Source organism: Cetorhinus maximus, chromosome 9 (assembly GCF_964194155.1).
Source record: "Cetorhinus maximus chromosome 9, sCetMax3.hap1.1, whole genome shotgun sequence".
Taxonomy (NCBI): Eukaryota; Metazoa; Chordata; class Chondrichthyes; order Lamniformes; family Cetorhinidae; genus Cetorhinus; species Cetorhinus maximus.
In genome coordinates this window covers 54,824,386-54,836,718 of record NC_135887.1, presented here as the reverse complement: position 1 = coordinate 54,836,718, position 12,333 = coordinate 54,824,386, and the positions used below count along the sequence as shown (strand labels likewise).

The 12,333-nt window shown below is 43.2% G+C and overlaps 1 protein-coding gene across 7 annotated transcripts in view; it reads left to right on the top strand.

Annotated features, from left to right (window-relative positions):
- LOC144684663 (protein CASP-like) overlaps nucleotides 1-12,333 on the top strand; it is a 651,698-nt gene that overhangs the window by 538,465 nt on the left and 100,900 nt on the right. For 4 of the 7 annotated variants that reach the window (XM_078548745.1, XM_078548743.1, XM_078548747.1 and 1 more), the window contains one exon: nucleotides 8,949-10,313. The exons of 1 other annotated variant lie outside the window; for it this stretch is intronic. In XM_078548745.1, coding sequence (XP_078404871.1) covers nucleotides 8,949-9,729 — 781 coding nt within the window. In that variant the 3' untranslated portion in view covers nucleotides 9,730-10,313. Of the gene's footprint in view, nucleotides 1-8,948; nucleotides 10,314-12,333 lie in introns of those variants that run through there. 2 more of the 7 variants (XM_078548744.1, XM_078548746.1) reach the window with 1 other exon arrangement.

The following is a 12,333-nucleotide window of genomic DNA, read 5'->3' as shown; positions in this document are numbered from 1 at the left end:
GTGATGGTAATTCCTTTGAATGTCATGGGGCTATGGTTAGATTCCCTCTTGTTGGAGATGGTCATTGCCTGGCACTTGTGTGGCGTGAATGTTACTTGCCACTTTTCCAGGTCTTGCTGCATTTGGGCATGGACTGCTTCAGTATCTGAGGAGTCGTAAATGGTGCTGAACATTGTGTAATCATCAGCGAGCATCCCCACTTCTGACCTTATGATGGAAGGAAGGTCATTGATGAAGCAGCTGAAGATGGTTGGGCCTAGGACACTACCCTGAGGAACTCCTGCAGTGATGTCCTGGAACTGAGAAAAGGCAGTCACTCTCTCCTCACATCGGGAGTTCAGCTTAGTCCATATTTGTACAAAGGCTGTAATGAGGTCGGGAGCTGAGTGACCCTGGCAGAACCCAAACTGAACGTCAGTGAGCAGGTTATTGCTAACCAAGTGCCACTCGATAGCACTGTTGATGACCTCTTCCATCACTTTACTGATGATCAAGAGTAGACTTATGAGGCGGTAATTGGTTGTATTTGTCCTGCTTTTTGTGTACAGGACATGCCTGGGCAATTTCCACATAGCCGGGTAGATGCCAGTATCGTGCTTGGAGCTGGTGTACTTGGTCACCGCCTTGGTGCCCTCCGACACGGCGTGTTTGGCCAGTTCCCCGGGCAGCAGCAGATGCATGGCGGTCTGGATCTCCCGGGAGCTGATGGTCTGCCGCTTATTGTAGTGGGCCAGGCGGGATGCCTCGCCCGCGATGCGCTCGAAGATGTCGTTGACGAACGAGTTCATGATGCTCATGGCCCGGGAGGAGATGCCGGTGTCCGGGTGGACCCGCTTCATCACCTTGTAGATGTAGACAGCTGTACTGGAACAGCTTGGCTTGGGGCCCGGCAAGTTCTGGAGCACAAGTCTTCAGCCGGTACATTGTCAGGGCCCATAGCTTTTGTAGTGTACAATGCCTTCAGCTGTTTCTTGATATCACGTGGAGTGAATCGAATTGGTTGAAGACTGACATCCGTGATCCCGGGGACCTCTGGAGGAGGCTGAGATGGATCATCCACTCAGCACTTCTGGCTGAAGATTGTTGCGACTGCTTCAGCCTTATCTTTTGCACTGATGTCCTGGGCTCCCTCATCATTGAGGATGGGGATATTTGTGGAGCCGCCTCCTCCAGTGAGTTATTTAATTGCCCACCATCATTTACAACTGGATGTGGCAGAACTACAGAGTTTAGGTCTCTTCCGTTGGTTGTGGATTCACTTAGCTCTGTCTATCACTTGCTGCTTATGCTGTTTGGCACGCAAGTAGTCCTGTGTTGTAGCTTCACCGGGTTGATACCTCATTTTTAGGTATGCCTGGTGCTGCTCCTGGCATGCCCTCCTGCACTCTTCATTGAACCAGGGTTGTTCCCCTGGCTCACTGGTAATGGTTGAATGGGCGATATGCCAGGCTATGAGGTTACAAGATTGTGGTTCAGTACAATTCTGCTGCTGCTGATGGCCCACAGCGCCTCATGGTTGCCCAGTTTTGAGTTGCTAGATCTGTCCAAAATCTATCCCATTTAGTACTGTGGTAGCGCCACACAACACAATGGAGGGTATCCTCAATGTGAAGACAAGACTTCGTCTCCATAAGGACTGTGCAGTGGCCATTCCTACCGACACTGTCATGAACAGATGCATCTGCAGCAGGCAGGTTGGTGAGGATGAGGTCAAGTATGCTTTTCCCTCTTGTTGGCTCCTTCACCACCTGCCACAGACCCAATCTAGCAGTTATGCTGGTCCTAAAGGACTCGGCCAGCTCGGTCTGTGGTGGTGCTACCGAGCCAGTCTTGGTGATGAACATTGAAGTCACCCACCCAGAGTACATTTTGCCCCCTTGCCACCCTCAATGCTTCCCCACATGGTATTCAACATGGAGGAGTGCTGGTTCATCAGCTGAGGGGGGATGGTAGTGGTAATCAGCAGGAGGTATCCTTGCCCATGTTTGATCTGATGCTGTGAGACTTCATGGGGTCTGGAGTCAATGTTGAGGACTCCCAGGGCAGCTGCCTCACAACTGTATACCACTATGCCGCTACCTCTGCCGTCACCACCACCATCCCTGGGTATTTCATGGTGATACTGGTCAGCATGATCTGTAAGATATGATTCTGTGAGTATGACAGTATCAGGCTGTTTCTTGACTAGTCTGCAAGACAGCTCTCCCAATTTTTGCACAAGCCACAAGATTTTAGTAAGGAGGACTTTGCAATGTTGACAGGGCTGGGTTTGCTGTTGTTGTTTCTGGTGCCTAGGTCGATGCCGTGTGATCCTTTTTATTGACATTTTAGCAGTTTCGTACAACTGAGTGGCTTGCTAGGCCATTTCAGAGTCAACCACATTGCTGTGGGTCTGGAGTCACATGTAGTCCAGATTTCCTTCCCTAAAGGCCATTAATGAACCAGATGGTTTTTTTTATGACAGTCAACAATGATCATCACTGGACTTGAATTCCAGATTTTTATTGAATTCAAATTCCACCATCTGTCGTGATGAGATTCCAACCCGGATGTCCAGAGCATTACCCTGGGTCTCTGGATTACTAGTCAGTCACAATACCACTACGCCACCGTCTCTCCTGTGTTTAACTCATTTATTAGAGGTTTTGAGGAAGTAACGAGCAAGTTGGATAAAAGGGAACCTGTAGATGTGTTGTACTTAGATTTGCAGGTGGCATTTGTTAAGGTGCCATCTCAAAGGTTACTACACAAGATAAGATCATGTGTGGGGGTAACACATTAGCACAGACAAAGGATTGGTTAGCTAACAGGAAGCAGAGAGAGGGATAAATGGTTCTATTTTGGCTTGATAAGCTCTAACTAGTGGATTGCCATGGGGATCAGTGCTGGGGCCTCAACTATTTACAATCTACATCAGTGATTTGGATGACGGGATCAAATGCATGGTAGCTAAATTTGCCGATGACACCAAGATAGGCAGGAAAGTAAATTGTCAAGAGAAGGTAGAGAGTCTGCAAAGGGATATAGACATGTTGAGTGAGTGGGCAAAAGATTTGGCAGATGGAGTATAATGTGGGAAAATGTAAACTTGTGTACTTTGGGGGAATAATAAAAAAGCAGTATTTTATTTAAATGGAAAGAGATTGCAGAACTCGGTAGTACAGAGGGATCTGGTTGTCCTTGTACATGAATCACAAAAAGTTAGTGTGCAGGTACAGCAAGTGATTAGGAAGGCAATTGGAATGTTGGCATTTATTGCAAGGGGAATGGAATATATAATAGGGGAGTTTTACTGCAGCTGTACAGGGCCTTGGTAAGACCACATCTGGAATATTGTGTACAGTTTAGGTCTCCTAATTTGAAAAAAATAAATAATTGTGTTAGAAGCAGTACAAAGAAGGTTCACTCGACTCATTCCTGGGATGAGGGGCATCTTATGGAGAAAGGTTGAGCAGGTTGGGCCTGTACCTGTTGGAGTTTAAAGGAATGAAAGGTGATCTTATTGATTTATATAAGATCCTGAGGGGATTTGATAGGGTCGATACCAAGAGGATGTTTCCACCTTGTGGGAGAGACGAGAAGCCCAGGACACAGTTTAAGAATAAGAGGTTTACTATTTAAAATAGAGATGAGAATTTTTTCCTTCTCAAAGGGTCATTAGTGTGTGGAATTCTCTTCCCCAGAAAGCAGTGGAGGCTGGGTCATTGAATTTATTCAAGGCTGAGTTAGACAGAATTTAGATACTTAGGGGAGTCAAAGGTAACAGAGGGTAGATGGCAAAGTGGAGTTGAGACCACAACCAGATCAACCATGATCTTATTGAATGGCAGAGCAGGCGCAAAGGGCTGAAAGGCCTACTCTTGCTCCTATGTTCCACCATGGGTGGGGTGACCAAACTTTCCATTGTACCCTAGGTACAGCATGGCCAGTGACCTGTACTGTGTGAAAATGGTGTACTTTCTTTTATACTGAATAATTCTATTTATACAAACCAATACCATGGTAGCTTTAGCTACAGATTCTCTACATCAGTCATGAACTGTGCATGATAACACTAAGATTTTTTTCCCACTCAATCTTTTTTACTTTCTCCCCTTTTCACTAATTTTCCCTGCAAATGATATCCAAATTTTGTGTTGCCTGACCATTTGAAAATCCATATCTTTTTGGACTCCTCTGCCCTCTCAACCTTTGTACAGATTGTGGGTTCATCTGCAAAACTGGACATGCTCCCAATACGACTGTCTATATCATTAATAAAGACTGTGAAGACTTGTGTGCCTTAAATCGATCTCTGGGAACACCACTAGTCACCTCCAGGCTGAACAAAATCTGTTAACTGCAGTGTTTAGACTGCAGTATTGGAGCTAATTCCTAATCCAGCATTTGCCATTCATATTGATACCACAAGATTCTACCTTGTGATGTTACCTAGCGTGAGGAGTCTTATCAAAGGCTTTCTGAAAATCCCAATCAATAGTATCTACCAGATCTCCCTGATCTAATACCCTAGTGACTTCCTCAGAAAGCTTTCTCAAACCTTTATGGTATGACCTATTTTTTCAGAAGCTGTGATGTGAGTTTCTAATGGCCTCTTTCTTTTTCCCAATGGTCATAGGGAGTATCTCTTTTGATCTCTTTTAGCATCTTCCCCAAAAAAAAGTCAGGCTGATAAGCCTGTGGTTCTCTGGGTCTGATTTGCCCCTTTTTATTAGCTAGTTCGCAGTCTACGTAAACTATCCTTGACTGTATTGAACTGTTGAAGATATGAGGAAAGAGGCTCAGAAAGCACCTGTCACATCTCTTTAATTACGCTTGATTGATTACTATCCAGAACTGAAACCTTATCAATTTTGAGTTTTCCTTACCTAAGATGACAGGACTATCTAGTTTAACATTAATAACTCTATTGAATGCAAAGCACTCCTCATCTATATAAGCATCATCTACATGAGTATAAACTTGATGCAAAAATAGTCATTTAGCAGCTCTGCCATAACCTGAGAATCCGTTTGAATCTGCCCTACAGTACCTTTCAGCAACCATACATGATCCTTAATGGTCTCCTGACTTCTGACAATAGCTGAAAAAGATTTTGCTCTTATTGCCACAATTACACACCATCTTCCTTTCCAGGAATCTCTTGGTGGCCCTTATGGCTGTTTTTGTCTCTGTCAATTGCAGGCGTGCTTCTCTGAGTTAAATTCCTTTAGTGTGTGGAATGTCTTCTGTTTCAATTTGATTTTTGGGAGAACTCCCTGTTCTTGAGCAAATGCTGTAAAGTGGTAGATTAAAAACACAACAAATATATTTGTGAGGTTTGTATCTTCCAGAATGAGAGAGCTTGATATCTGTGATTTCTGTCATTAATGTGATATATTGCTTTAGCCCATTTGCTGTAGTTAGTCTGCAGCAAGACTGCACGTCAGGTCCCAGGCTGCCTGTGAGTATTACATGAGAGATTTACCAGGAGAATTTAAATAGCTTTATTGCAGTGAAGTAGTGACCTAGTTTCCTGGCCTGAAGATCAGTATTAGAAAAACAGGCAAATTTGCCTAAACAGTAACAATTTCTTTTAGTTTTCACAAAATCTGTTGTGTAATAGTGTTTGCATTTGTTTCTCAGAAGTTTAAGGAGACAAGCTTAACAGTGAAAATTGAATCATTCAATTTGCCACTTCAGCAGGACAAACTAGCTAACTATTCTAATGAATATTTCTGTAGCCCAATTTGTATTCTGCATAATTCTAATCCTTTCCTTAATCCCGTCATGCAGGAATCTTTAACATTGCGGTATGATGCGTTCATCAGAGACACGAGGCAATGACAATTAAATCAGGCTGTGTTGCTTTTATTTGTAATTTATTGCTTCACCATTGGCAGCTGTGCCTTCAGCTCTGGAGCTCCCCATAAATCTCTCCACCTCTCTACTTCTCTCTGGTCCTTTAAGATGCTCTTAAAACTCTTTGACCAAGCTTTAGGTGACCTGTTCCAATATCTCCTTATATGGCAGGTTTTGTCCGATAACACTCCTGTGAAGTGCCTTAGTAGGTTTTAGTACCTTAGAAGTGCTATATAAATGCAAGTTGCTGTAGTGAGGATAGTATCCTTGAAATTTGTCTCCAGATTGAACTGCAGCCATCTAACGTTATAACACTAATTTCAGAATTCGGGTAGTCCAGACCTGAGATTGCCCTGAATAGCTCAGTGGTGAACTGCTAGTGTGAATATACAACGCATGCCTATCACACATCCAACATACTCATCGCTTACCAAGCTCTGCTGCAGATGTGAGACAATCTAAAGAGCATAGGGAAGGTTTTTTTAAATTTGTTTACAGGATGTGTACGTCACTGGCTCGGCCAGCCCTAATTGCCCTTGAGAAGATGGGGGTGAGCTGCCTTCTTGATCCGCTGCAGTCCATGTGAGCTGAGAGTGACTGCCCTTGACATCAAGGCCACATTTGACCGAGTGTGGCATTAAGGAGCCCTAGCAAAACTGGAGTCAGTAGGTATCAGGGGGAAAATTCTCCAGTGATTGGAATCATACCTAGCACAAAGGAAGATGGTTGTGGTTGTTGGAGATCAGTCATTTCAGCTCCAGGACATCGCTGCATGAGTTCCTCAGGGTAGTATCCTTAGCCCAACCATCTTCAGCTACTTCATCAATGACCTTCCTTCCATCATAAGGTCAGAAGTGGGGATGCTCACTGATGATTGCACAATGTTCAGCACCATTTGCAACTCCTCAGATACTGAAGCAGTCCATGTCCAAATGCAACAAGACCTGGACAACATCCAGGCATGGGCTAACAAGTGGCAAGTAACATTCGCGCCACACAAGTGCCAGGCAATGACCATCTCCAACACGAGAGAATCTAATCATTCGCCCCTTCACGTTCAGTGACGTTACCATCACTGAATTCCCCACTGTCAACATCCCGGGTGTTACCATTGAGCAGAAACTGAACTGGCCTAGCCATATGAATACTGTGGCTACAAGAGCAGGTCAGAGGCTAGGAATCCTGCAATGAGTAACTCACCTCCTGACTCCCCATCTACAAGGCACAAGTGAGGAGTGTGATGGAATCTTCCCCACTTGCCTGGGTGAGTGCATCTCCCACAACATTCAAGAAGCTTGACACCATCCAGGACAAACACCGCCACTGGGAAGTTCCCCTCCAAGTCACTCACTCCATCTTGGCTTGGAAATATATCGCCTATCTTTCACTGTTGCTGGGTCAACTGTTGCTGGAACTCCCTCTCTAAAAGCACTGTGAGTGTATCTTCACCACATGGACTGCAGCAATTCATGAAGGCAGCTCACCACCATCTTCTCAAGGGCAACTATGGATGGGCAATAATTGCTGGCCCAGAAAACAAAGCCCACATCCCGTGAATTAATGAAAAATAACCTCCCCAACACCTGTCCACAATCTACAAGGCACAAGTCATGAGTATGATGGAATACCCTACACTTGCCTGGGGTGAGTCCAACTCCAACAATATTCAAGAAGCTTGACACCACTCAGGACAAAGCAGCTCACTTGATTGGCACCCCATCCACAGACATTCACTCCCTCCACCAACGATGCACAGTAGCAGCTGTGTACCATCTACAAGATGCACTGCAGAATCTCACAAAGGCTGCTTAGGCAGCACCTTCCAAACCCACGACCACTACCATCTAGAAAAACAAGGGCCACAGATACATGGGAACACCACGACCTGGAAGTTCCACTCCAAGCACCTTACCATCCTGACTTGGAAATATATTGCCGTTCCTTCATTGTTGCTGGGTCAAAATCATGAATCATGCTGACCTAGCTAGCGAAGCCCACATCCCTTGAATGAATAAAAAAAATTTTGCTGTTAGGGAAGGAGATTTTGACCCAGTGACAGTGAAGGAACAGCTATATATTTCCAAGTCAGGATGGTCAGTGGCTTGGAGGGGAACTTCCAGGTGACGGTGTTCCCATCTATCTGCTGCCCTTGTCCTTCTAGATGGTAGTGATCGTGGGTTTGGAAGGTGCTGTCAAAGGAGCCTTGGTGAGTTTCTGCAGTGTATTTTGTAGATGGTACACACTGCTGCCACTGTGCATTGGTGGAGGAGGGAGTGAATGTTTGTTACTTTATTTTAAGAAAAATAGAGGTCTAGTTCCTCATAACTAGGAGTTCAGGACTTAAAAGAAACTAACAATTCACAAACACCCTTCACTCACTACTGCTAAGTTCAGGACGTGCCTGTCTATAGCAGTTATTGCATATTCTGAACGGAAGAGATCAGGTGTGGTACACAGTTTTACCCAGTACAACACTGCTGTCATTTTAAAACATCAAATGCCTCTACTTACAATGAGTAACACCATGAGAAATCCACAATATTACAGTAAAACTCTTTAGTACATATGAACTCTCATTCAAATGCTAACATCTTCTGTGCAAAGAGTTTATTTTCTAACCTCCACTTTAATTTTTTTGGCTATCTTACTACTGTCCCACTGATTCGTGGAAATAATCTATCACTATTTACCTTAACATAACCATCCATAATCTTAAACAAAGATAGTTTCATATTTATATAGTGCCTTTAATGTAATAAAACGTCCCAAGGCACTTCACAGGATCATTATAGAAAAAATTATTACACTGAGCCAAATAAAGATTTATTAGGTCAGATGACCAAAATTGTGGTCAAAGGAGTTAGGTTTTAAGGAGTGTCTGAAAGGAGGAAAATGAGGTAGAGACAAGGAGCGTTGTAGGGAGAGCTCAACTTCTTAACCAGAGTTTAGGACCTAAATCCCTTTAATCTTGGTTAACCATGTGGGTATGTACATTTTCCATCAAATATCCATAGAGATGTAGTGTAAATGTGATGGAAAATTGAAAGAAAATCTCAGGAATATGTAAATATTGTCTAATAATTTGTTCTCATATTGTTATGTTGCAGGTCCCGCATTCGAAGGGAGCTGTTCATCGAGGAAGTGCAGGCAGGGCCTCATGGTCAGACAGGATCCAGCGGCTCTCCATCTGTCAGAGGAAGTAGGACTGGTCACAGCTCAGAAGGGGAAAGCTGTGATGGAGGAGACTTGGAAGCAGTGACTGAAGAAAAGGATAATGTCATGGGAATGGAAAATTACAGCACTGGGTGTGTAACTCCTCAGGGAGGGCAAATAGAGTCTGTTTGTGATGAGGATTCAGAGCCTGTTGTGCAGGCTGACATTAAAGAAGTGATTGACACAAAGGACTCAACCCATTTAGAAGGGGATGCCATGGTCTCTCCAAATGTTGAGAGTGAAGATGAGGGCATCCTGAAACATCCAGGCCGAAGCAAGAGATTACACCGGGAAGCACATACATCAGGAACATCCCTGGAGGAGTTCCAGAAAAGTCAGCCTTTGGTCCAGTCAGTTGTAGAAGAGGACAACTCTACCTCATCCGCCTCCACATCGGCAACTGTAGCAGAGACCTCCCGAGATTTGAAAGAAGATACCTCTTTGGTGCAGCAGGCAAGCAGTGGGCAGAGCGCAGGTTGTGGGGGCACCCCGTCCTCTTCCACTATAGGCTTTCAGAAAGGCCTGTTCAGCTTTTCTGACACAGCCTCACCTGCCCAAAAAACAAGCCTGCGTGAGAACAGCTTAAGGCGTAAGAAAGCAGCAAATTTGAACAACATTATCCATCGTTTGGAGAAGGCTGCAAGTCGGGAAGAGCCCATTGAATGGGAATTTTGAGATTAAATTATTAATTATGCACAACTCCTGAGAGTTAGGTATTAAGAGACCTTGGACATTCTGTACTCATTTTATCCTGTCACGCACTTAATGCCCTGCAGGCCACAGGGCAAAAATGCCATAGGCCAAGGTGCATATAGAAAAGGAGAGCATTAAGTTCCGTTCATCATTGCATTTTCAAAGCGAGAGAGTTGAAACATGCAGTTAAGCTTTTGTACCCTGAAGTGTTTTTGTGTCATGACTGATTTTCAAACTGTCTGGGATTAACTGTTACAGCTTTGCCTTCCCCGTCTGCCAAGTGGGCTTCAAGCAGCAGCACCCATCGGCTAAAGAGGGGTCTCCTTTGCCATAAAATGGCAGCAGAGCGATATTACACTATTAACTTCTTAACCAGAAAAAGATTGGAGTTTTCAAATGACTAGAATTTTGTAGCTGTTCAGTTGCCACTGAGAGATTGCACAGTCATCTGACTCTAAACACACTAGTTTGGTTTCTTAGATATTTTGAGAATTCTTGCTGTTTTAAACTTTGAAAGAGGAAACAAAACACATTTAGTCCACTTATTTTTTAAAAAAAGGTCACGTAAAAAAAGAATTGTCAAAAAAGATGTGGTAGGTGAGTTAGTGTTTTCTTGTATGTGAATTTAGAATAATGATATGTAGTGCACATTGTTTCATAGCTTTAACTGACTCTGGTTTCTCTGCAGGCCAGGGTTTGTTTAATACACTCCATTTTAGGCCAAATCAGGACAAGATCTGAACCTAGGTATTTTATAACCTGCTTTTTAACCTCTAAACCACAAAGCACGCTGATCAGACCTCATATTGTCTTTGTGTGTGAGAGTGAGTGTATGTGAGAGCAAGTTGTATGTGTGAGAGTTCTTAGGTCTGGCTGATTTCATACGTACCAGTGCACATTTAGAGTGCGTTACTGCCACCCTTTTCTCAATAAGCTGTGTCATCAGTAAGGCATGTGTGAGTTAGCTTGTCACAAGTTACATATTTTTTTCTTGCCATATCTTTAATTAAAACTAACAGTAGATGATTTCAGTATACAAGAATATTTTTGTGCTTATTTATAGGTGCTTTTTTTTTCTATCCATTGTTAGGAAAGGATGAAAGGGAGCAAGTCTTGTTCTAGAGGGTCAGACTGCCGGCAGTATTTGGGATATTTTACAAGTTTCACTGGATAAATATTGGCTCCTTGACACCTTCCAAGCTCCAAATTATTGATTAGACGTTGTTTCTCGATGTAAATTGCATCATGATTTTTGTGTTGGTCTTTTAGGTCAGAATCCATTGAAGTAACTGTGTAGCACAATCATAACCTGTCATTTTAATTATAATATATGAATTCTGTTTCTATAATAATTATGGTTGAGGAGTTATATACCTGATATTGCACCACAGTGAGTTGTTTGTAGTTTTTGTAGCAGATTATGACTGTTTATAGGGAAAATTACATTACCTGCATGATATGTTAAATAATCATATATTTCATACATAAAACTGTACATGTAGATTGAGCACTTAGCTGTTAAGTATTGGTGGTGCTGATTCAACTCCAGCTAGTCATAGGGAAGGGCTCTAGGAGGCTGTAAGGCAGTGAGTTAGAATGAAATCCTCCAGCATACGTGTTCACAAGGCAGCATTCCTCAATATCAAGCTGCATATGCCGAATTTTATAATTTGCAAATAATATGAGGTGAAACTGCCTTCTCCCAAAATAAATGTTATTAGTGCTAGGCATGAGCACAATAAACAGATTGCACTGACACAGGTCCCCCTCCCTCAGTACTGAAGTGCAAAATGTCATTGTTTCTAAATGTTTAATTTCAAGGGCAAACTTCATTTACTTTTCTCTCTGTCTCCCGGGTTCATTCACCAACTGCATCCAAAGGGTGAGAGGGACGAGCTACTCCCAGCGCTCTAATGGGCGGTCCTGAGGAATGGTCCAGGGATAACCCTGATATTTTCCTTTCTCCTTTGAGGAGTCATTTAAGATCCACTCCATAATAAGATTAGCCCTAATATCAGGATCTCACTGACCACAAGAATTTAACCTGTGTCCTTCCCCATTCTGACCTCCTTTCTGCCCCAACTACACACCATTGCCCCAATTGGCCAGAAAACACAAGGTAATGCTCGACTTCATTAGCAAAATGGCCTCCTGCCCTAGTACTTTTACTACAAAATCTTTGGACTTGAGGCTGTGGTAAATAAAATGGTAATCAAACAAAATAGCTCAGAACAATTGACACTTGTCAAACTCAGCTTTCTAGTTCCTGCCCTTTCATATCCCAAGCATTTTCATGACTGCTGTAGCAGCACTGCTGCTCCTTATAATTCTGCATCAATGTTTGAGTATCATCTAAACATAGCTTTGCACAATATTGGCATGTTGGAAGTTAGCCCTTGGTTGCAGATGGGGAAGATTATTGCAAGACTTCGTGCTTGAGTTTGCACCATTGTGAAGAATGGGTTGGAAAAGAGGGTGAAGGACCAGGCCCATAGCCTTGACAATGTTCTTATTTTGCTAACTTTGGCAAAAAATGATATCATAAGTAAATTTTCGCAACTATTTTTGAGAAGTGGTAGGCTGTCC